The sequence below is a fragment of the Castanea sativa genome, chromosome 1 (assembly GCF_040712315.1).
Source record: "Castanea sativa cultivar Marrone di Chiusa Pesio chromosome 1, ASM4071231v1".
Classification (NCBI taxonomy): domain Eukaryota; kingdom Viridiplantae; phylum Streptophyta; class Magnoliopsida; order Fagales; family Fagaceae; genus Castanea; species Castanea sativa.
The window spans coordinates 72,435,090-72,462,548 of record NC_134013.1 but is presented as its reverse complement, the minus strand read 5'-3'; the positions used below and the strand labels follow the sequence as shown (position 1 = coordinate 72,462,548).

General features: G+C 33.7%; 2 protein-coding genes across 3 annotated transcripts; both read left to right on the top strand.

Annotated features, from left to right (window-relative positions):
• Positions 1-4,213: 4,213 nt before the first annotated feature.
• On the top strand, positions 4,214-10,789 carry LOC142640004 (protease Do-like 8, chloroplastic). 2 transcript variants are annotated; one of them, XR_012845171.1, is made up of 13 exons: positions 4,214-4,510; positions 5,218-5,348; positions 5,834-5,916; positions 6,054-6,149; positions 6,380-6,446; positions 6,930-7,005; positions 7,096-7,162; positions 8,349-8,566; positions 8,772-8,839; positions 9,029-9,229; positions 9,647-9,733; positions 9,875-9,982; positions 10,436-10,789. XR_012845171.1 is itself a non-coding variant. In XM_075814121.1 (13 exons), exons 1-13 carry the CDS (start codon positions 4,287-4,289, stop codon positions 10,562-10,564), a joined length of 1,434 nt encoding a protein of 477 aa, XP_075670236.1. In that variant the 5' UTR covers positions 4,214-4,286; the 3' UTR covers positions 10,565-10,789. The 2 variants fall into 2 exon arrangements, 1 of the variants encoding a protein (XP_075670236.1); XM_075814121.1 differs by having other exon boundaries at positions 9,150-9,229.
• Positions 10,790-16,572: 5,783 nt separating this feature from the next.
• On the top strand, positions 16,573-23,754 carry LOC142621462 (NAP1-related protein 2-like). The gene is made up of 10 exons (XM_075794708.1): positions 16,573-16,933; positions 18,117-18,239; positions 18,444-18,494; positions 18,712-18,783; positions 18,974-19,087; positions 19,214-19,275; positions 21,727-21,784; positions 22,049-22,105; positions 22,256-22,300; positions 23,344-23,754. Exons 1-10 carry the CDS (start codon positions 16,805-16,807, stop codon positions 23,398-23,400), a joined length of 768 nt encoding a protein of 255 aa, XP_075650823.1. The 5' UTR covers positions 16,573-16,804; the 3' UTR covers positions 23,401-23,754.
• The last annotated feature ends 3,705 nt before the right edge of the window (positions 23,755-27,459 follow it).

Genomic DNA, 27,459 nt, shown 5'->3' with positions numbered 1-27,459 from the left:
ATAAGAACCGCACCAAGACAGTAACAATAGCATCATCAAAGCCATCAACTAAAACTCCATGTTCACACATATTCATACTCAAAGTTCCACTATAATGCCATGTAAATCTTGAATATAAGAGATAGGAGGTTCACTTCATTTAAAATGAATCCATTGCACGATTCAAATTAAATATTATAAATTTAAAGGTATACTTAATGTTACATCCATTAAAATTTTAAATAACATGACACTACATGCATAGTTAAATCTAAAAGAATAATACTAGTGATACAAATTATTTTACAAAAAATTTTACAAACTACTAATGTGGTGAGTAATTATTGATAAATGAAAAAGTGATATTAATGGTGGGTTTAGATAAAAACCAATAAAAAGTTTACCACATTAACATTTTATAAAAATATTGTACAATAGTTTGTAACTGTAGTATTATTCAATCTAAAAATTAAAAATTTTGCTTGTGGAATGGAGTCTCTCAGTTTAAGTGATCAATTATAACCTTGACTTTATTTATGCGAGTTAGGACTCAGTACTATTATTGCAAAATCAAGGAAGGGTAGTTATCTTTAGAGTTTAGACTGCAACTTTGAAGCGTGTGGCATTCAAAGAAAAAAAGAATAAAAAATTTATGTTTGGAAAGTAATATTAGTCCAAACAAAAATCAACAGCAATAATACCAATAGGATGATGGCAAGCAACACTGGTAGAAGCAACTTTGCTAATAAATTGTGAATAAATTTCTACAAGTTTGAAAAATAAGGGAGAAAGTGCATCAATACTTATTAGGAAATCCTTACTTTGCTGTTTTTATTTATTTATTTATAGATACAATAGTATTTTGAGTCTAAGACAGGTACGATGGTATTTTGAATTTAAGGCATCCTCCTCATGCTGATTATTTTTTATTATCAGGATAATTTACTAATTAATTTTTTGTATAGTTGAATTAATTTAAGCATTTTTTACTTAATTTTTTTTTTTTTTACAGTAGGTCAATAGTTTATCTGAAACACTTGTCCTGTTATATATATGTATGATCCATACACCCATACACGTGAAGCCTACATGCAAGTTAAACAGATCTTTTGACAATATATATATATATATATATATATATATATATATATATATATATATATATATATATATATATATATATTTTTTTTTAATTTCCTTGTCGGAGATTGGAGACATAGGCAAACAAACAAGCTTTGAATGGGCTCAATTTTGAAGCGTAGGCCCACATCGTTGGGGTTTAAATCTACACTTCTTGGGCTCTTATCATATTATGGCAATTGTTTGGGTTCAAGAAAATTAACTCCCAGTCTACGATGGTCAAATTAGGTTCAAGGATTTATAAAACATTTCTTTTTCTAGGAGAAGATAGAAAGATAGAAATTTTTTTTTTTTTTTTGAGATGAAGATAGAAACATATAACATTCTTTTAAATGGTATTTTTCAAATAACAATGCAAGACACACAAAAAAAATATTTACAAACTTTTTCATATCTTATTTAGATAATAAGTTGTTATTATTTATTAGAATAACATCATTTTCTTATGCACTCACTACTATCATAATTTTTATAATGTATTAATCATATTAGGTCACATCTCAAACGTGGATTTGAAAATTTTTGCATTACTAGATTTATTCTCTCATAGGGTCTCACATCACTTAAGGTCTATTTAGAATTCGCTTATTTTGCTGAAATTAAAAACTTTTTGCTGAAAGTATTGTAGATAAAGGTAAAAGTTAGTTGAAATAGTATAGTGGGACTCATGAATAGTACCAAAAAGTATAGTAGGGTCCATAAATAGTAGTAAAAATAAGCTGAATAATGAAATAATTTCCATTTTTCATTGGTATTCAAATGGAGGCTTAGTGTGTGTTTGACTCCAGCTTAAAAAGTCAGCTTATTTTACTATTCAGCTTATCCTTGCTACTATTTATGGGTCCTGTTACACTTTTTGGTACTATTCATGGGTCCCACGGTACTATTTCAGCTAACTTTTACCTTCATTTACAGTACTTTCAGCAAAAAAAATTCAGTTTCAGTGAAATAAGCAGATCCCAAACAGTCCCTTAGGTTGCATTTGGATAGCTTATTTTTTGTCAATTTATTTTACTATTCAACTTATTTTTGCTATTATTTATGGATTTCACTGCACTTTTTGGTGCCTTTATCTACAGTACTTTCACATTTTGCTGAAAATACTGTAGATAAAGGCAAAAGTTAGTTGAAATAGTACAGTGAGATCCATAAATAATACCAAAAATTGTAGTTGGATCCATAAATAGTAGCAAAAATAAGATAAATAGTAAAATAAGAAATAAGATAAATAGTAAAATAAGTTGACAAAATTAATCATGTCAAACGACACTTAATGCCCCTTTTTATAAGTGTTGAAATTGTACTTTTTTTTTTTTTATACAAGATAGAATTCTACTCTAGTCTAATCTAAGTGTATATGTGTGTGAAGTTCCTTCTTGGAGACTTGAACTTGTCCCCCAACACTCCACAAATATTTATATTTGTGGAGTAACTATCGCACCAAAGGTGTGTAGTAGTCTAAAATAGGAGTAATTCTTAGATACTCCCGGAGCACGAAGAATGGTGCTCCCTCCTCTCACATTCATGGTGGGGTCCGCTCATTAAATTCATGGTGGGGTCTACCATGAATGTGAGAGGAGAGAGCACCATTTTACTATACTCCAAGAGTACCTAAGAATTTTTCCTAAAATAGTACTTCTTTTAACTGATTTCAATGCCCCTATTAATTAGTCCTAGTAGATGTATATAATACTTCTTTTATTTATTTATTTTTGTCTCTCATTAGGCCTAAACTATCTCAGTTACTTGCGACCCAGCCCAAAGCTTTGTAATTATTTTTTATTTTATGGACCAGAGTCAATGCCTAAAACTTTGCCGGTTGAGTAATAAGCTAGGCGTCAAGGCGTGTGCTTGCTAATTATTACTAGTATAAACTAGAAATCATACTAGTCATGATGCAGTTAAAAAAAAAAAAAAGGATTTGAACAATGTTTGGTTAAAAAAAAAAATATTCACAACTTTTTTTTTTTCACTCTTAGCTTGGGAAATTTTAATTAAAACAAATATGTTTCGTATAAACTTATTACTAATACCGTTTTATTATGTACTACAAACAACAGTAGACACATTTGTAAAACAAATAAAAATAGTTTGTGAAAAATTTTGTGTTAATGTCACTAGATTTATTGAATGAGATTATCACCTTTTTCACGGCATCTCTTTACCAACATTTGTTAATACAACATTCTAGAGTACCCTAATGTTAGACCATTGATCCTTGACAGAAGTGGCTCCATCCAAGACAGTTAGTAGTCGTGTCTTAGTCTCTTAGAGGCAATTACCATAAAGTGGTAGCAAGTCAATGGGCTGTTTTTTCTTGCACAATACAACCTAGGCTATCGAGGTTATCAGTACAACTTCGTGGGATTATAAGCCTTAGTGGCTAAATAGTGTCTTTAATGTTTTGAGGCAAAGTTGGGTCGGGTTGGCCATATGATTTTGAAAAATTTATCAACCCAAACTTGAGACTTTAAAAGAAACATTCAACACACCAATTCACAAAAAACCAACTAACTCGAGGTATCAAACTAGGTTGAATTAGGTCATGTTGGTAGGTTAAAAAAACCATCAACCCAATCTGAGACCCTGAAAAGAATAAAAAATAAAAACCCATCAATCCATGAAAAACCAATGTCAAATTAAGTAGATGGTTTGGATGCACCGTTACAAACTCATGCCTTCCATGTTATTAACATTTCCCCCCTTTTTAACTTTAATCTCATTAAAGAGAACAATATGAAAAGTTTTAACCTTGATTAGATATTCAAGTAGAAAATTATAGTTTTATATTCGGTATGCATTTTTTAAAAAGCTTTAGGACTTGGAGTATCAGAAAATTGTTTCTCAGCAAAAAAAAAAAAAGAAAAAAGAAAAAAGATAAAAAGAGGAGTATCAGAAAATTGTCGCCGCAACAACTAAACATTGATTTCGATACAATAAGTTGTATGAACTCATACACTCAACTTTAGTGGTAAACTGGAAAATTTGTGTAGGCATAGAGGGCACACTTGTACTTTCAACTTGAACCCCCGGGGACAACCTTAACAGCTAGCGAGCCAAGTCTCCGAGACTCTTATCTATGTTTCTTCTGATTCTTATTATTACAACAACATAGAATAGAACACAGTACACAGTTTCTTGTTTGTGTTCTAATAAGCTTTTGAAAAATGCAATTAGTGTTAGCAATAGCATCATCATGCAAACTCAATTGTTCTTCTAATTCTTGGCCTCTCCAATTCCAAATCCAATCTCACACAATTTTGGGTCGCCGCCAGCTCTGCTTCGACGGCATGTCGTCTGTAGTGTGCTCTAAGTCTCAGTCTCAACCCCACCATGATTCCCTCAACTCCAACCATTTCGTTCCTTCCCAACAACCCATTTCCATCCCAAGGTTTGCTCTTCCATTACTGGACTATATTATATAGAGTACAGACTAAATATGAGCATTTTTTGATGCAGGTAAAAGCTATGTATTGTACACCATAAAAATGTTATCTTTTATTTTTTTTTATTTTTTTTTTTTAGGGATGCTTTGTATGACATTAAGTCTATCGATAAATTTTACAACTTTGTTCATAACATATTATGTGACAGAATATGATTGTTGTAACATTACTTTAATATGGTACCACCGCCACCGCCACCGCCACCGCCACTACCACTAACATCACCTTATAGTGTGCCTTTCACCTTAGCAGATAAGTTGTGAAAAAAGATGTGGAATTTGTCGTTTTTCTTGATTTATTGTAATTCTATAAACACAACTTGGTGTAAAATGCTGATGTGGTAGGTTATGATTGGTAGACAATAAAGTGACATTAATCAAGAACAATTTCTCACGTCAGCATGTAGTGAAAATGTCTTGAAAAAGCGTATCTGTACAATGTCGCTAATGAGCTTTGACTCAAATGACACTTCCTCTTACTACAATATTGTATGAAGTGTGAGTTAGTGGATTCAAAATTCATTAAATACATGTGTAGCTTCCAATTGAAAGGAAAATTTTGTATAATGCAATTGAAGCTGCATTACAATATCAATTCTAGTTCCAATAAGTTATTTTGAGGATTTTGATATCAATCCCTTTGATGGTTTTAGGAGTGTTAGTAGCCATTCAAAGAATTTGGAGAAAGTAGTATGCAGTAATATTCCAGTCACAACCCGGCGGATGCTGTTTGCAAGTTTATTTGTGTATTCCTGTTATCATCCTTCAAGGTACTACTTATCAGGTCCGCACGGTTCAGCTTTGTGATCAATGGTAGACTAACAATTTGTTCAAGGCCTCAAAATGTATGATTTAATTGTGTTTTGTCACTGAGTTCAACTAGTATTTTTTTGTATGAATTTCATTCAATTAGAAAATGAACCTTGAAGGCAAAAATATGATTGCCACTTCCCAGAATGTAGTAGAGTGAAACATCTGACATGTAGATCTCCAACTACAATTTGTACATTGAGATTGTGAAAGAAAAGATTAAAGAAAATATTGGTCAGGAGAAAACTCTAGCATAACTGAGGGTGCTCCTTCTGTTATAACTAATCCGAAGTTTGATTACTTAATACTTCTCTTCTTTCTTTGTTAGATAACGGGTTTGCTTAAATATAAGTTCTTCCTTCATTACAATGGTCATTGGATCAGTGAAATATTTGGTTTGATTTTTGATCTTGGACATATTAACTTACTTTTGAAATGTGATTACATGTGGATGTACAGCTCAAGCTTTAGGGGATCCATCTGTGACAATTGAAGAAGTAACTCCTCCTGTATTTCCATCTGGATCACTCTTCCCTGTTGAGGTTTATCATTAACTATTTTGTTCTTATCCTTGGTTTTTGAATCATCAATTCCAAAAGAAAATTTGATGTTTTTGCTAAGTAACATTCTCTTTTGTACAGATGTTCATGGTAGGTAAAATGATGTGTCTAATTTGCAGGAAAGAATTGTCCAACTCTTTGAGAAAAACACATATTCTGTTGTCAACATTTTTGATGTGACATTGCGTCCTCAACTTAATGCGGGTGCGGTTGAGGTATATAAGCAATTAAATTAAAAATGGCTTCATTTACTATCCCAAGAAAAAAAAAAATTGGCTTTATGTGAATAATCTTGTATCTAGAAGCAAACTTATGAAACTAGATAGCTTCTCAAGAAATTTTCTGCTAAACTAAGCATATAGTTGTCTTGAGTGATATAATATCTTTCTATGCTTATATGCAATTGGGTGGCAGCATATATAATTCGTGTTGTCCATATTGACAGATTCCTGAAGGAAATGGTTCGGGCGTAGTTTGGGATGGACAAGGGCACATAGTAACAAATTATCATGGTAAGAGCTAGTGAGTGAGTTTACAAGCACTGAACATTAGATGAATGCATCTTTCCATTAAATGATGTTATCTATATACACATGGCTTCACATTGTAGTAGGGAGCTCATGCTTGATTTAACCAGAACATCACACTACATTATTTTTCAAATTTTTATTTATGTGCATTTGATATAATTCCTCCTTGTGAGATATCTATATGCTTTTACCCTTTCCATAATTAAACCTTATAATTGATCGCTTATCAGGTTCTTCTTGAGCAAAATAATACATCCTTCAGTATGTTTTCCATTTCAAACACTTTTGAAAAATTTAGAGTTTATTCTCTTAAGGTAGGATTTGGGAACATAATGTGCTCTTATGTACTAGTATGTAAATGTTATGCATATATTAAACTGAATCTAATCTTCTAGTCAATGATATTAAGTTCATAAACTCACTGTGAAATCCCAAGTTAATCATTATGTTCTTCTATTGCCGCAGTAATTGGTAATGCCCTTTCTAAAAATCCAAGCCCTGGCCAGGTTGTTGCACGAGTTAATATTCTAGCATCCGAAGGGTGAGACATACAAAATCCTTTAGCATTTAGCACTAATTTGATTTATGTTATTGCTGCATCCATATTTCTCATTTTCTATTATTTATCAAGGGTACAAAAGAATTTTGAGGGAAAATTGATTGGTGCTGACCGTGCAAAGGATCTTGCTGTCTTGAAGGTATTTTTTCTTTTGAAACTTCTTGTTTCATAATAATATTTTTCTTTAAATCTGCCTATGTCATATCGTATCCTTTAGTGGGTCCTCACCCCAGACAAGCCAGTGTAAAGAGTCTATGCACATACCAGTGTGAAAGAGTTAGAGGGTGATTACATTAATGTGGAAGGAGCAAAAGGGCAAAAGGGAAGCCAAAAATGAGATGGATTGAAGTTATAAGGAAAGACATGGTTTATCATTGGTAAATGGGATACGGCCTTAGGTAGGGCTGAATGACAGAAAAGGATCCATGTAGTGGACCCCAATTAAGTTTGGTCTTGTCATTGAGATTGTACACTTCCAAGTTTCATACACTGCTTTAAAAATGAATGCTTAGGTATCGTTGTTCACTCAATTAAGATCTGCATGATGTTTATCTTCGCAGTTTATGCAGTATTTTGGTCTCATCAATCTAACAAAAATCATGCATTCTGAAAAATGTTAAGATAGAATATAAACCCATTTAGGTTGATGATGACTGTTAAGATATTGTTTCTCCTCTGGTTACTTGTTTTATCCATTTATTAGTGACTATGAGTGTTAAAATCCCAAGGAAGCCTAGTGAAGAGAATTGATTTAGTTTTTCATCATGTTGGAACACCGTAGTGTAGTCCTTCTGTCTTCAATGTTTAGGTTATATAAGCAAAGTTGAACCTATCTATCATAGAATTTTGGTATCCACTTACAGTCTTTACTCTAGCCTCATCACAAGTTATCTTAGGCTTTCTTGGCCTTTCAACTACTTAATCTTTCACATCCAAGGTAATTTTTTTTTAAACTCTAAGTCCTGTTAAAATCTGTTTCGTAAAAAACTAGTGTCAATTATGGTGCACTCCTTTGAAAAGATAAATGAGCAGGGAATCTGCTATCACTAGAAAACTAAATTTAGAATGTTTGTTACCAACTTAGCGAACATCTGTAAATCTGCTGTCATGAGGAACAAAATCTGTAAGATCATTGCCATTAAAAAGTTATATATTATATTTCCTTGTCTCAGTTATTGTAAATCTTTGTGCTGTAGAAATAGTTGGAGGTGTTATGCAATGCTTTGAAGTTTCTAAGGAATTGGTATACCTGTGTAGCAAATAGCATTGCGATTATACTATACAGAATACAAGTAGTGGAGGTATTAATATCTTTAACAAACTAGGTGGACGCCTCTGAAGATCTGTTAAGGCCAATTAAGGTGGGGCAGTCATCTTCTCTGAGAGTGGGGCAGCAGTGTTTAGCAATTGGGAATCCATTCGGTTTTGATCATACTCTTACTGTTGGAGTTATTAGTGGACTGAATCGAGACATTTTTAGTCAAACTGGTGTCACAATTGGTGGTGGAGTTCAAACAGATGCAGCCATTAATCCAGGGAACAGGTCAGTCAGGGACCATTCTAATCTAAATGTCTCCATTAAAAAGACCAATTCTCCTCCTTTGCCTCCTCTGCTTTAAGGAGTATCTCAGTGGATGCATTTCTGCCCTCATTGGAATTTCAGAGGTGTTCAAACTAGTGAAGCAAATACTTTCTTTCCATTGTTACTTATGCACTGCCTAATGCCTACTTTTTCTTGTGACTGGCAGTGGAGGTCTTCTAATGGATTCCAAAGGAAATTTGATTGGGATTAATACTGCAATATTTACTCAAACAGGTATGTCTTTCATTTTTTGGATAATAATCAGACTGTATGTTTGTTGCACCAATTTTATTAGTCTTATTAGAAAGGGTAAAATGACTGAAACCAAAAAATATTTTGAGATTGGATAATTAAGAAAACCCTTTGGAATTCTGGGTTGTGAATCAATATTTGAATGGTGCGTTCCACTTTGTTAATTTCTAGGTGTATGTAAGTTCTCTAGGTGTAGCCTCTATTTGGCATTATTGAACTCCATCTATACATGGCATATGAAGGAACCACTTCCTGTAGTATTGTGTGTTGTACTTCTGTTCTTGTATGGCAGGGACATCTGCTGGTGTAGGCTTTGCCATCCCTTCCTCAACTGTGTTAAAGATTGTACCTCAGTTGATCCAATTTGGCAAAGTAAGTGGTCTTGCTAAATATTTGTTTAGGTCGAATTATCATGATCTTATATTTTGCTAGAAAATATACGTAACACAACCTCCACCTATATGAAACTTCATTCTAATATTAATCTTGTTACTGAGGTTCAAGTCATAACCCAGTGGCAGTGAGTAGTGACACCCTTTGTAGTGCTTGGTGTTTGTGGCTCGAACCCCACCTCCCCCTCCCCCACTATCTATCCATCAAAAAATATATATTAATCTTGTTACTTTTTATCTTATATCCTTAGTGGTTTTTTCTGCATTTTGACAATGACATTGCTGTTGTGAACAAAGAATCACAATTCATTTGGTAATAGTAAAGTTTTGTATTCTGTTTCGCCAGAAATGCTCTAAAAGCTACAAACCTTCCTATCTCATACCTTCTCTATCTTAGGTTGTTCGAGCTGGTTTGAATGTGGAGATTGCTCCAGACTTGGTTGCAAATCAACTTAACGTTCGAAATGGAGCTCTCATTCTGCTGGTATCCCTTCAGAGTTTTGAGATTGCATATTGATTGATTCTCCCTTTTTGCCATACTGTTATCTCATTATTTACATTTCTCATCTGATAATTTCTTTCGGATGATTTTCTGATTGCCGAAGCTTATCCTATGGTACTGTAGGTCCCTGGAAACAGTCTTGCAGCAAAGGCTGGGCTACTACCAACGACAAGGGGTTTTGCTGGTAATATAATGCTTGGAGATATCATTGTTGCAGTTGACAACAAATCTGTGAGCTCTCTCTTTCTAAAACTGTTCTCTTTTTCTATTTATGCATTCTAATATGCTGCTTGTTAATAGAAGATTCAAGATTAAGTATTATATATCGTTAAAGTTAAGATATCCTTCAAAAAAAGTCGTACACGTGGTGCTGCTGGAGAAAAGTCCACCAGAAATCAATTTATAACCTGTGCAGAGTTCACAATTTTTTACTTGATCGTTTGCTCTCTGATTGATATATATATTAATTTCACTCTCCTTGGGTGAGAACTGATAAGATAGAAATTTAAGAACTTTAAGGTTAAACAAACCTAGTTTCACATACTGTGGGTTTGCCAGCCTGACAAGGAGTACTCATGTGGAACATAATTAGAACTGCTTTCTGCTAATATGCAATTTTGTACTCTGAAATATAGCAAAAGGTGTGATGTATTTTTCAATTAGTCTTATACATCCTATCCTCAGGTAAAAAGCAAAGCAGAGCTGTACAAAGTGTGGGATGACTATAATGTGGGGGATAAAGTAGTCTTGAAAATTCTGAGAGGCAGTGAGTATGTGGAGCTACCTATAGTATTGGAGGAAAAGAGTTTGTGACAGGTTCTGTTGATATTGAGTTTTACTTTTACAAGATGTCATCATTTCGTTTTGTTCTGTATACTAGGAAAACAACTGTGCTGTTGTTAGTTCTTTTGTTTCTTTTTTCTTTTTTTGGAGAAACCAGACCCGAAAGGGCCCAGGTAGTTAGTTAATTTAAACGATTAACTGTTGTACACATTATTATTATTATTCTATTTGTGGAAGTGGATGATTCCGGATGTACTGATACTTTTCGATTATTGAGCAAGAGCTGAGCAATTTATATATATATATATATATATATATATATATATATATATATATATATATATATATATATATATATATATTTTGTTTACTTATATGTGACAAAGAGTCAAAAACATGTTTGTTGATCCTAGGGAAATGAAATTATTCTAATACACTACTGTGCTTTGGTTAGCATCTAAAATGGGCACTTACTTCCCATGACATATGAATTCACACAATCGAATGGAATCAATTATTAGTACCTTTAGATGATTTGAATGCCCAAATCCATCATTAGGTACAGAAAATTGAATCATTTGAGAAACTTGGATAGGCTAGCACAAGTCCTAGCATAATAGCTTAGCTTGAGCTTGTGCAGGAGCCTAACCAGTTTTGTTCACTACTCCGACTAATTGCTCTATGATTTAGTGGCTTCTTAACAATATGATATTAAGTTAAGCTTCTCAACTTCTATCTAAAAAATAAAAAAAAACAAAGAGGTAAGTTTCTCAATGGATTACGTCAAAACAGCTATTTGTTGCCGTGTGCAATTCTTACACCTAATTAATCTAAGCCTAACATCATCCTTATCACCTCAAACCACACTGCATCTTCTGAGAACTGCGTGCAACATCATGTGTCCCATGGCGAAATACTGAGCGTTACTAGAGATAGATAAAGCGCACAGCATATTCCAGATTTTCTTCCATTGTCGTTTCTAGTATCTCATTGTAACCAACCAACAACTTCTGCTTAAAATGCTTGTGTTAGCTATTTGTGAATATGCGTTTTTAAAAGTAGCGATTAATGCGTTTTGAAAAGACGATTTTGTCAATTTAGCTTTTAGATAACTTTGATTTGTTATTTTATAAGAGATAACATTGATCTTTAATTGATGTTCTAGGTACAGATGATAACTTTTCATTCTTTTAATTCAAAATTGCAATAATAATAATAATAATAATAATAATAATAATAATAATAACAACAACAACAACAACAACAACAACAACAACAATATTGAAGATATAAATAAATTCAGAAAGAGAAATACATTAAAATTGATAAAAGAATGTATTAAAATATTCAGGACCCATAATATATACCAATAAATTTAATTAAAAAAATACAAAGATACTAGCCTATATATACATTAAAGATAATATAAAGAAAGAAATATTAAAAAAAATGAGTCATACTAAGTACACAACAAAATGTCATAACAATTTCACATCATTCCTAAATTAGCATGTCAGCTCACATATTGGCTGATCACAATTTCTAATATAAATTTTCTGGTATGCTAATTTGAAATTTTTGTTATATCCACGACATTATTCTAAAAATTGATTGCAAGAACCCACACTACACCATTTTCTTAATCAATATTTCAATGTGGTGGATTGACCATGTGTATTAACCTTAATCTTAACGTAGTTGAAATTGAAGCTGATGGCTATGGTTGTTTTTTATTGGCTTACTCACAGCAGTAATTTACTAACACTCAAAATCTGATTATAAATTGCAACTTTCTCAATCAAATTTCTCATGTGTTGACGAAGCACGGCTTCATGAAGCTAATCAATGCGTTGATGCTTTGACTAGAAAAAAGGATTAGATCAAGATCAGGATTTTGTTATTTTCCAAACCCACCACCTCTGGTTAACGGAATCTCACCATAAATTTAATGAGTGAAATTCATTATGAATGTGAAAAGAGGAAGCACCATTCTTCTCTACTCCAAAAGTATCTAGGAATTTTCCGACATTTGTATTTTGCTTTATTGAAATATTAATATGGCAATAGTGAAGCTTTTGGATTCTGTTTCACCAGAAATGCTCTAAAACGTAGAGACCTTCTAATCACTGTTTGTTCCTCTGTGACTCTGTCATTGCAACTGACTTTAAAGGCAATGGGAAAATTATCACTGCTGCAAATTCAAAATCCTCAGTTCGAGATTTTGCCTTCAAAATCCTACAATTTGTAGTAGGGAGGTAAGATAAAACCAGAATTCAAAGTTTGAATTAGTTTTAGCAGTTTGCAACTCATTCAGTCTAAGTTCAATTTCTTTTTTGCTTTTTTTTTTTTTTCTTCCTCTTGATATTTTTGAGTTGATTCAATACAAATCTTTACTTATCAAAACATTTTATATGCTAGATTGCATATTTTAAGATTACTTGGCCAAACGTTTCTTTAAGACTGCAGAACAATCCTTGGGGATATTAAAAACCAGGAGACAATGAAACCAGAAACAATAGTTGAGTTAGACACAAAGATTTGGTTGTATACTGCTATCAAGTTCTGACTATCTTTTCTTTTAATAATTAAATTAATAGCTAGTAGGCTCTGGTTTTCTAATTTTCTTTACTTAATACCATTGTTGTTTAATGGTGAGGTTTTTATTTTATTTTTTTATTTAGTGTATATGGACTAGACGAGTGTAATGGTGAACTCTCTTTAAATTAAGGGTGTAAATAAAAGCAAAAAAAAAAAATAGATGTGTTTTCTTTTGACATATTTGCAAGGTTGTCAACAAGATAAAATTGTAAAAATGCTGATTTGCAACACTAGGCTATTTCTCTAATCTTCTTTGTGTAAACATAGCAGCCTTGCAGAGTAAAGTACACAAAGACAATGTATGGCTAGAGAGACTGTCGCACCATTGCCTTATGAATATTCATTTGCACTACACTGGTTGCTGAAAGTCTGAAACCTTTATTGGCAATTAAGCACCTTATGCCTTTTGCTATCTTAGACTGGGAATAAAAGAAATTTGTGGGTTGTGGTAACTAATATGGTCTAATCAAGAATGATTGGATGATTTCATTGATGAGATTATGTTGAATTTAATGGTGGAAGAATATGTCAAGGTGCACCAAAAGTTGTATATCTAAGGTGACGTATGGTCCTAAAAACTAAAAACCTCAAAGGAGCTCGTTGAAATTCAAATCCAAATCCAAATCCATGTCATCCAAACACACCGTTAATGACAAAAGTTCTATTTTATAGTTTTCTACATCATTGTGAATTGTAATTGTTTTTATTTTATTTTTTTACAAGTTGTTGTGAATCCGGTTTTCTTCTAAATCGCTATTTAGGATAATGTGAAATCAATCAATATCTATATGATATCTAAATCGAATAATAGCATTTATATTTATTATTGTCGTAAGTCCACAACCCAACGATCGACTCAAACAAAGATTTTGTCAGTTTGTGCTAATTCCGGAATCTTTTACATGCTAGATTATTACAAGAGAAGTCCCTTAAAATGGCAACAAGAGAGAGAAATGAAAACCTAAACTAAAAACAAACACTTCATGAAGCACTTATAAACCTACCAAAGATGCACCAAACCGGTGGCTTTGGGATTATTAAAAAAATTAAAATTAAAAAAAAAAAATAAGGGTTGTTTGACTGTGTTGATAGTTATCCAATAGATGGCATTAGCATGCTTTTTTGTTATCGTTTGGGGGTGCTAAAAGAGCTTTATCCTATAATAATGTGCATGCTCTTATAAGTTCATATTATATGATTTATCCTATAATAATAACGGTTAAGTTGCCGGTACAGGTGATAGGTGAGGAGGCCATCAAACTCAAATCTCACTGCAAGGTACATCAACTTAAACACACATTTTCAGTTTTTAAACATTACATGCATTTTCATACATTTTTTCACCCACATGTATTTCTACACATATTTTCAAATAACAAAACACATATTTTCAAACACTTGTACCAAACACCCCTCAAATCTCACAGTCGAAGCTAAAATAGTAAAACCCACAAGCTCGTCAATCTCAAGTTCATTATCGCTCTATTTGTTTTGTTGGAAAACTTTCTGTAAAAATAGTTTTTCACATTTTCTAGTGTTTGGTAGCACCAAAAAAAAAAATGGTCAACGGAAAATTATCTTTAGTCAATAGAAAATCCTAATAAAAATAAGACTTTTTTTTTATAGGTAATTTTCCAATTTTTTTTTTTTTGGAAAACAATCTCTCTCTCTCTCTCTCACGGTACGCTCTCTCACTCTTTCTCTCTTCCATTTTCTTTTTATTTCCTCACACCCTCATTGTCACTAACTCTGTTCTGTCCTCTTCCATAGATCTCTCTCTCTCTCTCTCTCTCTCCATATTTCTCTTCTCCTTTATAACACAGTTCTCTGATTAGATTTTTTTTCCCTCATTGCTCAGTAATTATTTCATTCCTCTACCAACTTGCAAAAGAGAAAATATTTGCAACTGTAATTATTTCATTACTCTCTACCAAAATCCTAATTATTTACTTTGAATTTCAAACTTAATTTTATTTTTTCTCTAAGAAATTTTTGGTTTGATGGATTCCATGTAGAAGTTTTTTTTGCACATAAAAGTACTAAAAAAAGAAAAATGAAAAAATGAAAAAATGAATGATTGAATGAAGTAAAAGATGAAAATTTTAAACATAATGCCTATATAGCTCTAAATTGCTTTTACATAAGATAATTTTTTTTGTTGACAGAGACATTATGCAGATACTATGTAGTGATGATATATTATGTAGATACATTATATAAATACATAATTTTGAGTAATATTAAAAACTTGTGATTGACCATAGTAGACAATTAGTGTACCAAAAAAAAGAGCAAACAATTAAAAGTTATTGTTATTTGTACTTATTAAAAATGTATTCCCCTATCAATTTTATATAGATAGACAGATGGTTGATATGTGTGTGTGTGTGTGTGTGTGTGTGTGTGGGAGTTCTTGTCCATATATATATGAATAAGATGAGTGGTAGAGATTATGGAAATTTGACAACTAATTTTAATTGTATTTATTGTCAAAATTTTAGTATAAAAACCAAATTCATTCTTAGTTTATTATTATTATTTATATTGATTACATTAGTTAGTTTATATAATACACATGTTTTAAAATACACAAGAAATATAAAAAATAAAAATAAAAATAAAAATTTGCATACCAAACACCAAAAAACATTCTCAAGTTCATTTTCAAAGTCATTACCAAACACAAATGATATAGTTTTCTAGAAAATACTATTTAGAAAATGAACAATTTTTTAAAAAGCGTTGATTGCTGAAACAAACTAACTTAAGTTAAAACTTATCAAGATCAAGTCCGTCAAACTCAAGCCCATCAATCTTAAACTCATCAACCTAAAGCCTAAGCTCAACTCCATCAAACTCAAGCTCATCAAGCTCAACTCCATCAATCTCATGTTCATCAAATTCAAAGTCCATCAAGCTCAAGTCTATAAAGTTCGAGACCATCAAAGTTCATCACGTTCAAGCCTATCTAGCTCAAAGGCCATCAAACTCAAGTCCATCCAAGTCCAACAAGTTCAAGTCTATCAAGCTCAAAGTCCACCAAGTTTGAGCCCATAAAAATTCATTAAGTTCAAGCTATCGAGCTCAAATCCCATCAAAGTCCATTAAGCTTATTCCATCTCAAGTTCAAGCTCATCAAATTTGAGAATTGAGAGAGGGAACAGTATGGGAATTGGAGTTTCCTTTTTTCTTTTTCTTTTTCTTTTTTTTTTCCTCCATTAAAGCTACAATGAACTGAAAAAATTGATGAGGGGATTTAGTTTTTTAATAGCTAATGTGATACTATGACAAGTCTGTCTGTAAAAATATTGTAATAAAATTTGTAATTTTTTTTTTTAAGAAAGTGTAAAATTTGTAATTGGTTTGACATTATTCCCTCTTTTTAATAAATCCAACCAAAATAAATAAATAAAATCCTAGAAGCTGGTCACTTTTTAACTGAGGGCTCCCACACAAAACAAAAGAGAATAATAAACTAGACTAGACTAGTAGTACTACCCTCGTATATATAAATAGTACCAAACCATAGCCTTTGAAACCACCTCAAAGCCTATTTTCTGTTTCTGGGGTCTCTCCAAAACATGAACTTTCCCAAAAAAATTTAGGATTTTATGTTTTTTGGTATTTTCCTTTTGCCTCTTTGAAAACTAGGGTTGTAGAAAAAAAGAAAAAATGGTGGCAGAGAAGGGAAAGAAATCGAAGGTGGTGGAGAGGGCTGAAGGGGAGGATTCTGTTCACATTGACAGTCAGCTTGTTCAATATATCGAGAAGTTGCAAGAGGTTCAAGATGAGCTCGAAAAGGTTCTATTTTTTCAACGACTTTTATGCATGTGTATGTGTTTATGTCATTGTTGTGGTCATGATGACCACCATTGCTGATTTCCATGGTGTTAATGTTGCTATTTGTTCGTTGGGTTGAGTTTGAATTGGGGTGTAGAAAGTGGGTTTTTTTTTTTTTAATTTTTTTTTTTATTGCAATGACTATTACCCAGTTGTATGTATCGTTGTATATCATTGTTGTGGTCATGGTGACCATACTTGTTGATTTCTATGGTGTTAATGTAGCTATTTCTTTGGTTGATTTTATGTAGAAAATGGGTTTTTGTTTTTGTTAATTGGGCTCTGACTTGTATCATTGTTGTGGTCATGGTGACCATCATTATTGATTTCGAGGTGTTAATGTGGATATTTGTTTGTTGGGTTTGTTTTAAATTGAGATATAGAGAGGGGTTTTTTTTAATGCAATGGCTATTACCCAGTGTTTTAGCTTGTTATTTCGTGGAGATACTGTTTTATGATAATTTGTGCTCTTTTTTCTTGTGCTATAGTTATGGTAAAAGATGAATCTTTAGCATTTTTCTGTTGAGAAAAAAGATAATGTGACTTGAATAAGCGATTTTGAATCTTGGGTAATATGTGTTTGGGAACTTGAACAAACTATTTACTCAGTTCTGGAACATGAGGCCAGGATGTTAAATATTGTAATGTAATAAGTTTGTTTGTAAATACCGCAATTAATATAATTCTGATATGTGTTTTCATTTTCATGGAATTGAATTACTTCATTTCTTTTTACTTAGTGGTAGTACTGATGTTACAAATCCATATTCATGTGTGGAGGAAAACTGTGAGCTATTGCCATGGTAGTTTATAGATTTTACTTTTCAAAATTTTTTTTTATAAATTTGATTATATTCTGTTCTATTAAAGTTTATACCAAGATTAGTGATAGTAACTTCATTTTTGTGCAATGCTGGTGTTCAAATCAGTATATTTGTACAAGAAAAATAAAAAGCTATGCATAAATAACTAGTGGGGCAATACAGTTTATTATGGAGTTGCAATAGTTCCCTTTTTACTTTGATTTATATGTCTGATGTGGTTCTCAAACTAATGCGAAAACTCGAGTAGTTGATTATTATGGGGAGGTTTTTTATGGATTATGGTTTTGATGTAGTTCAGTAATTGCATTGGCACCTTACAGGTCAATGAAGAAGCCGGTGACAAGGTGTTGGAAATTGAGCAGACATATAATGAGATACGCAGGCCAGTCTACAACACACGGAATGAGATTATCAAAACCATTCCTGACTTCTGGTTAACTGCTGTTAGTGACTGATTTATCCTCAAAAAAACCTTTTATTTCTAATTGACTTAATAAAGTTTCATCCTTTTCTATTTGTAACAATGTGTGTTCATTACTTAAAAAAAATTGCAAAAATGTATTGTCAGTTAAAAAAATGAGTAACAATGCGTGTGAATCCTTAATAAATTTACTTCTATATGACCTGTGCATTATTGCTCTATGCAGTTCCTGAGCCACCCTGCACTTTGTGATCTTCTGAACGAGGAAGACCAGAAGGTTTGGCGCATGATTTCAAAATTAGTTAGCCAGAATTTTCATTCTGACATTAGCAAATTATTTAGAACAGAAATTTGAACAATTTTCCTTTTATTTATAGCTTACCAAATTCATAGTGTTTGTTTAAATAACTGGAGACTAACACTCAATTCTTTTAACAGTTGAAATAAATTCTTGTGCAATTTCAAAAATTTCCTTTCTTTTATTTATGGCGTAGATCTTCAAGTACTTAGACTCTCTAGATGTGGAGGATTTTAAAGATGTGAAGTCAGGGTACTCTATTACATTTGTAAGCCGCTTCATCCATTCTTGCTTAGCCGATCATGTGCATATGATGTTTTCTATTCTTCTTATTTCATGCTTGTTATATAATCTTATGCTGATTTTTTTTTGTTCAATATAATACACTTATATAGTCTAATAGTGTCTTATTGGAAATCACTAATTTATGCATGTATTTTCTAAATTCTAATTTTCAGAATTTCAATGAGAATCCATATTTTGAAGACCTAAAGCTGACAAAAACCTTCATATTCTTTGGGGAGGGAACGACTAAGATAACCGGTACAACCATCAAGTGGAAGGAGGACATGGTAATGGACCAATGGTTACAAGTTACAACCTTTATACCTGTTGGAATTTTATTTTATCCCCCCCCCCCCCCCACATTTTTATTTCTCTTCTTGCCTACATTTGATAATGGGTTCTAACTTGTGAAGGGTGCTTCTAATGGAGTAAATCACGAGGAAAAAGGAAACAAACGGCCCCGTACTGATGCTAGGTGGTTTATCTAAATAATCTTTGCATTCTAAATATAGCATGTTTGTATCTGTAGGCAGCAAGTAGAACCATAACTACATTGAGAAGTAATTTAATGGGTTTGATAATTTTTTATAGCATCCATATATAGAGTATGAACATATGGTCATTTCTATCTCCAAATACATACATACACACCCGCATGTGTATATACTATATATATAGCAATTCATTAGAGAAAAGTGCAATAAAGGGGCACGGCCAACCATGTTACATGGGATATGAGAACCACCAAAAGAGAAAACAACATGCATGTGTATACTGCTGCCTTTTAAAGTTTTCCTCCTCACTCTTATAATTCTCATAATATTAATATCGGGTTTTACTAATACACACACACACACACACACGTATATATATATGTATGTATGTACACACACTAATGCCCTCCCCCCCCCAAAAAAAAAGTATTCATTATATCTATCGTTTTATTGATATATTTATTCTTCTCATAAAGTGGTCTGATCTTTCTAAATTTGTTTCCGAAGAATCTCAAAAGGAGCTCTTCCTTCACTTTAGGAAAGGAGGTTGGACCTGCCCATGTCTGCTCAAGGGCATGTGACGTAGGACAAGAGGGAACAACAAAATCTGATTTAGAACACCAGGGGCAGATCTGGTATAGCTTGAGTTTTGAAGAATTAGGGTTAGGTTTTGGTGGGGAATAGGCTAGAAAATAATAGAGATTATAGGGTTTCCAAAGGGGATAAGGATTAGTAGGGTTTTAGGAATGAAATCAAAGGTGAAATTCAAGATTTGGGTTGCTGGGAACAGTGATGTGAACAGTAATCATGAATAGAGAAATTAAAGAAAATAGATAAATTCTAGAAATCACACCTAGACTTCCTAGGCATCACACCTAGGGTTCCTTAGCATCACACCTCAGAGAAGGTTGCATCACACAAACCATAAAAGAAAACATAGCTCTTAAATTCTAAAAACATTCATTAATAATCAACTTAATAGAAAGTACTACAACTCTTTAAGTAGAAGACTAATACCTAATCCTAGTTGAACTAGGATTTCTTAAAATCCTAATAAGACTTAGGCTTGGACTCCTTAGGCTTTTACTACTAAGCCCTAACCAAACTTAAATAAAACCTAAAAGAAGATCTAATGGACTGTTGGCATAGCCCATTCCAAAGAATTATGAAATTACAAAGTTGCCCTTGATACTTGAAATCAAATAAAATATAATAAATCTGTCTTCTCATTGCCTCCTGCATCAGCATGACACCGGAGTAGGGGGTTGAATTAGGTTTAAACATGTTGAAGGGTTGGGTTCATGAGGGTGTTAATGGCTTCACACTCAATCTAATTGATTTGTGCCCATATAAGAATGGTAGCAATTGCTAACCTATACCTAAACAACTAGAACCTGCCTTTCTCTTTTTCAAATCATTTACTTATTGTAAACTAAAAAGGAAATGAAATATTGTCATGCATAATTGCCATATAGTAGACGATATTTCTTTTATGATAGAATCAAAGCAAACCTATGGGTAAGATGATCTAACTTGTTAAAAGGGTTCATAATGTTGAAATCTTACTCCTAATTTATTTATATTTGGTCAACCAAAGGTCAAAGTTTTGATGAAAATCTTGATCCTAACATGCCTAAGATTGATAATGCTTTTGGCTGTTGAATAAGGATGTTCTTGACCCCGTTTTTAGTTTGCTTCATATTCCCATGTTAAACATAAGAGACTATTTTCCATTTCGTTCTGGTTTAATGTTTGATCTCTGTATGCATGCATTGTGACTCTGATTCATGGCATTTCAAGTAGCTATATATTCTAATCCTCTTGTAACTAATTAGTTAGTTAGTTAGATAATTGTTTAAGCATTGGCCAGTAGGGTTTAGACACTAGTCAGCCATCTAGAGGCTGCCAATGCCAAACAACTAGTATAAGTAGTAGAATGTAAGCAATTTGTAGATCAGTTTTTGTATGTGATTAAAAATAAGCCTTGAGAGCTTTTAATTTAGAACTTTGTGTTCTTTGCAGAAGTGCCTAACCACCTATCAATGTGTTCTAAGAGAATCACTTTACATCTAATTCTAAATCATATCACAGCCCATCACCTTCCCTGCATATCTAATCAGTTAGTTAGTTAGTTAGATAATTGCTTAAGCATTGGCTAATAGGATTTAGACACTTGTCATCCATCTAGAGGTTTCCAATGCCAAACAACTAGTACAAGTAGCAGAATGTAAGCACTTTGAAGATCAATTTTTGTATGTGATTAAAAATAAGCCTTGACAGCTTTTATTTGAGAATTTTGTATTCTTTGCAGAGGTGCCTAATTACCTATCAATGTGTTCTAAGAAAACCACTTTCCATCTGATTCTAAATCATATCATAGCACATCACCTTCCCTGCATCAGGCTCACTCATCAATATTATTGTGAATGCAGCTTCTTTAGTTGGTTTACTGAAACTGAACAAAAAGAGTTTACAGAGCTTTATGATGAGGTAAAATCTGTCATTTTAATTATCAGGTTCTTGCAACTTTTTTTTTTTTTTTTTTCTCGAGTTCCTATTTATGGTGCCTGATGTCAAAGTTAATAAATGATGATCATGTGAAGTATTATGCCATTTTTTTTCTTTTTATTAATTATAATTAAAAAGGTTCACTTACAGTAGTACTGAAGAATTGAAATTAAAGTCATCAGAAATTACTTTCATTTTCTGTTTTCTCTCGTACTAAATTACTTGACTTTCCCCATGAATTCTCAGGTTGCAGAGATAATAAAGGAGGATTTATGGCCCAATCCCCTGAAGTATTTCAACAATGTAACAGCTTATTATCATATATGCTCCTTGTCATTTTCTGTAAAGTTTTCCTTTTTATCTGAATAGTAACTGAACAAAAAAGTTCCTCTATTACTGTCTTCCTTTTGTTCTTGACTTTGTTCACAGAGAATTTTTTCCCCACTGTTTCAGGAGGCCGATGAAGAGGATTCTGATGGTGATGAAGGTGATGAAGAGGTATTACCCAGTAGTATTTCCTTTAATGACTGCACATAAACAGATGTATGTTGTGCGGTTAGCATGATATGTTCTTGTAGGGATTTCTGTTCTCTCACTTGCACAGTTGCACCCCACACACACACCCATTTTGGGATGGTAATAATAGCTTTCAGGTCCTCCTATAGGACCTTTTTTTTCAGTTAGTAACAAATCTTATTTAGAAAGATTTATACCTGCACACAGGAAAATACGTCCATCTTAAAAGTCCAGATATGAAAGCAGAGAGTAGATGAAAAATAATAATAATAATAAATTGATGCAACAGTTGCTTAACCACATCAAGGTTTAGATTTTGTCTCGCACCAAATAGTATTTGTGAGTCACAACAGGACTCATTTGCAGTCCCTACTGCCATCATACTCACCAAATCTACTATTCTAACTAGAGAGCATGTTTTGTACTAGACATTACCCAATAAAATTCCAAACAAAGGAGAAAGCTAAAGACCACAATCTCTCTCTCACAGCTGAGCAATGAAGTAAAAGGTTATCCACTGTCTAACTGCTGCTCTTCCACATAGAAGAGTGCCTTGATGATGGATTAGTTTGATAAAAAATTATGCATCAAGGCTCCACCACTGGTGTTTGATACTAAGCTTGTGCAGTAATATACAAATCTTTTGCCCATAATTTAGTCTGTCAGTTGCCCACACAGCGTCGCTCAATTGGTTGGCCTCATGGGACCCCATGAAGTCTCCAGTGGGGTTACTCAATACATGGTTCTTGCGGGTGGGGTCTTGTATCCAATGTTTACTCAACAGGGGTGGGTACACAAAGTGGTCCTGCCTTGATTGGTTATTAATTCTGTGTTCCTTTTGCCATAATCTGTTATAAAGAAACACTAATTGCATTGTTTAGCAACCAAAAAAAAATACTAATCACATTCTGTGTCAACCACATGCAGTTTTTTTTTTTTTTTTTTTCAATCACTGTTTAAACTTGTTTTTGCTTATATGATTATTATTATTCATGGGTTCTGACATCAGAACATTGCCTCCGCAGGAAAATGGTGAAGATGATGAACAAGACGATGATGATGGTAATGAGGGAGACAGTTAAGCTCATTCTGGCTTGGTTTTCAATTTTCCCCCATTTCTCTTTATGGTTCATGGCAATGAGACAAAACATTCTTCAGTTGAAGCAGACCTTTTTGGTTAGGTCGGATGACAATCTATGCTGTCCATAATCGTACTTTTAACCGACAGTCATTTTATTTACTAGTTTTCCGATTCAGCTATTTATCTCCCATCTCTCTAGTAGATTTTTCTTTTCACTAGTTGGAAACCTACATGTGAAAGGCTCTCTAATGGTTAGCAGATGAGGGTGAGAAAATATAAAAATTAAATGTATTCAGACTAACCAACTACAATCTTACAATTATGACACAATACCAATAGGATTGCATTACAAAAAGTTGTGCTGCTGCCCCTTTTAAGGTGGTAAATTTATCATACAATGGACTATAATAGTCCAAAAAAAATATGCACAAAAATTGGTGAACTTTGGTGAGCTTCAGTGTGTTGATTTGAAATGGATTAGAGAGACTCTGGGCTCTTTTAAAATTTATGGCAGGGGATGGTATGAGGAAATTATCTTTTGTATGTAACAAACTAATGAAACTAAATGAGTGAATATCTTGTAATTCAATTTTATATTCCTTTGTCAAAGTTGGTCCTATCTACCTCCTATATGGAATTCACTCATTGGTTCGATAAATGGTAGACTTCCTATGTCTGTTACAAGGGATATTTTCTCAATGGTATGATGTGAGGTGTGAGGTCTCAATAGCTTCATGTCACTATGCTTATAGAGCAAATGTGTTTTGGCTAAAATTTGAAGTAGATGGTTAATAATTTGTTGAGGAGGACGGATTATATTTATTTTTATAGAATAAGAAATTATATAAAAAAAAATTAGCAGTTTGAATTAATATGAACTATTTTGTAATCCATGCTTACGCTCGAAAACATTGAACAACAATAATAATAATAAAATTCAAGAATTTTACAAATATTTTGTAAGATTATAAATTATAATTTATTATTATTGTTATTGTTATTGTTATTCTTCTTGAAAAAAATATTGATTATTATTAATTATAATACTATTGTTGCTAATATTTTACTTACTTTAACCTCCATGTATCCAAGAATTTTGATCAAGCTCATATATAAGGAAAAGTAAATAAGGCAAAATATAATTTTCTAACTCTTTGAGTCCTTAATGATCAATCACTCACAGTTTGTACAAACCCAAATTGACAATTTAACACTGACAGTGGCATGCCTTCTACATGTGAGGATAAAAACTCAAAAAGTGTGTTAATTTTTGTGGCGTCGATTGTCTCCTTTCTTTCTTTTTTCTTGAGAAATGGTTGTTATTTGATTGTAAGCTTAGGCTTTTTGTTTGAAGCTTTAGTGGCTAGAGTGCTATACTGCTGCTGCAGTTTCAGTACTGTACTTCACTATTTTAATTGAATTTAAATTTGATTCATACACAAATGGAATGAAGAAATTAAGTACAACCAAAGACAGTTTTGAGATTGAAGAATTATCTTGCATTATGGATGTGGATAATAGTGTCACAATCACTGTTTTCAGAACCGGACCGAACCGGGAGGTCGGACCATGAAAATTGGGAACCGGGATGAAAATCGGTTTTTTAAGCATAAAGAACCGTATTTTTAGTTAATTCTGTGAACTCCTAAAACCGGGGTTGGACCGCATGAACCGGTGTCAAGAACCATGGGTCCAACCCATTGGCTTTTTTTTTTTTTTTTTTTTATAAAAACAACTTAACACAATTTTATTCTACTTAATTGAATTATCCATCTCTTACAGGAAATAAAAAAAATATAATTAAAATCCTTCAAAGATATTTAACTTTAATTCAAAAATTAATCAAAAAATTTAATGTTTTCATGGTTATTATTATTGTAGGGGTATTGGGCCCAGTAATTTATGAAGGATGGCCCAACGAAGTCTTTTGGGCTGGAAACCCAAATCCGAAGACATCAAAATGATCGTGGAGGATCTAAATGTCCAAATACGTCCGAGGAGTAGATTTGTCCTCGGATTATTAGGCCGAGGACATAGGAAGAGAAGTTTAGTATCCCCGGGTTATATTATAAAGAATCCTACGATTATGGGAATACACAGTACACGTGGAAGACAATAGAAAGAGCGGTGGAATGTCTAAAGTAAAGCTGCTACCACCGCCCATACATTAAAAGCTCTGTAATTGATACGCTGACTGTATAGATGGAAGGATGGGACCTGAGCATGGAGCTTGGAACTTGGTCCCTAATTCCAGCGGGCTTTAGGGAAGAATGGATGGGACAAGTATCCGGAATGAGGATTGCAACCAAAAGGTGGAAGATGATGAAGAGAAGGAAAGGAGTATAAATAGAAGGGAAGACATATGAGAAAGGGAGGACTTTTTGAGTAAAAGAGAGAGAGCCAATAGTAGATGATAATTAACATTTGTATCCAATCTCAAAGAAATACTATTATAAACTATCCTCGGATTTCGTCCGAGGAGGAATTCACTGTCTTACTTTTGCAAATAACTCTTTAGTTTGTCCCATTGGGCCCAAAGCCCATCCTTTCCCTGATTGTCTAAACCATCCTTGAAATCTAGATTACAAACCCATCCTCTACAAATTTATTGTAAAGAAAGTCCTTTCAAGCCCATCTCCCACCAGTCAGAGTTTGGGAATTTGAATTGTGTCCTTACAATTGGCGTCGTCTGTGGGAATTTAGTCTTTAAGGAAGTTTAGGACATCATGGTAGGATCAGGACCACAACGCAGCGCGGAGTCCATGGGCTCCCAGGGTGAGGATCACTCCTTGCATCCTGATCACGGAGAGAACCGAGAAGGAAGTGTACATACTACACACACCATCAGAAGTGCAAGTCGTTCGCAAGGAGGAAGCAAAGTTCCTTATGAAAGAAATGCCAGGGCCATGCAGAAGGAGATTGACAGCCTAAAGAGGAGATTGCGTCACGAAAGGCGAAGGAGAACTCCTCCGGTCTCTGACCCCTCTTCGGAAGGATCTGAGGATGACAATTACGGGCAGAGATCCAGAACCCCCCCAGGTGAATATTTCTCTTCCGAAGAAGACAATCTGCATGGGAGGCGTGGCAGAGACTACCCCTCTAGGGGCTTAGGAAATGACGCAATGGGAAGAGCGTTACACCAAATCTCCAGGTCACCCTTCACGCGCAGATTGGAAGAAGGGAGGTTACCTCGGCGCTTCACACAACCGGCCTTCACTCTTTACAATGGTCAGACGGATCCTGTGGAGCACGTAAGCCATTTCAGCCAGAGAATGGCAGTGCATTCCAGGAATGAAACTTTGTTATGCAAGATTTTTCCTTCTAGCCTGGGGCCCGTGGCCATGAGATGGTTTGACGGCTTAAGGGCAGGTTCCATTGATTCTTTCAAAGAGCTTACTGGAGCATTTGGTTCTCGCTTTATCACGTGCAGTAGAGTTCCTCGTCCATTGGATTCTTTACTATCCATGGCTATGAGGGAAGGGGAAACCCTGAAAACGTATTCGAACCGGTATTGGGAAATGTTCAACGAAATTGACGGAGACTTTGACGATGTAGCAATAAGGACCTTCAAGGTCGGCCTACCAACAGAGCATGACTTGAGGAAGTCCTTAACAAAGAAACCTGTCAGAAGCGTACGTCGACTAATGGATCGCATCGATGAGTACAAAAGGGTTGAGGAAGATCAGCAGCAGGGAAAAGGCAAGGCGAAGGTTATCCCACAAGAAAGGAGGAATTTCAGGTCAGACAAATACAACAACAATAGGCCTGCGCGGGATTTTTCCAGGCAGGCTGGTCACATACCCCCACAAGTGGTCAACACCGTCTTTAGGGAGCCGGTGCAGCAGCTGTTGGAGAAAATAAGGCATGAGCCTTTTTTCAAATGGCCAAATAAAATGGCAGGGGACCCTTTGAGACGCAACCAAAATCTCCACTGCCATTATCACCAAGAGAGGGGTCATACCACCGAGGATTGTCGCACTTTGTGGAATCATTTGGAACAATTGGTTAAGGAGGGAAAGCTGAAGCAGTTCCTGTACCAACCCAATGGGCGAGGAAACAA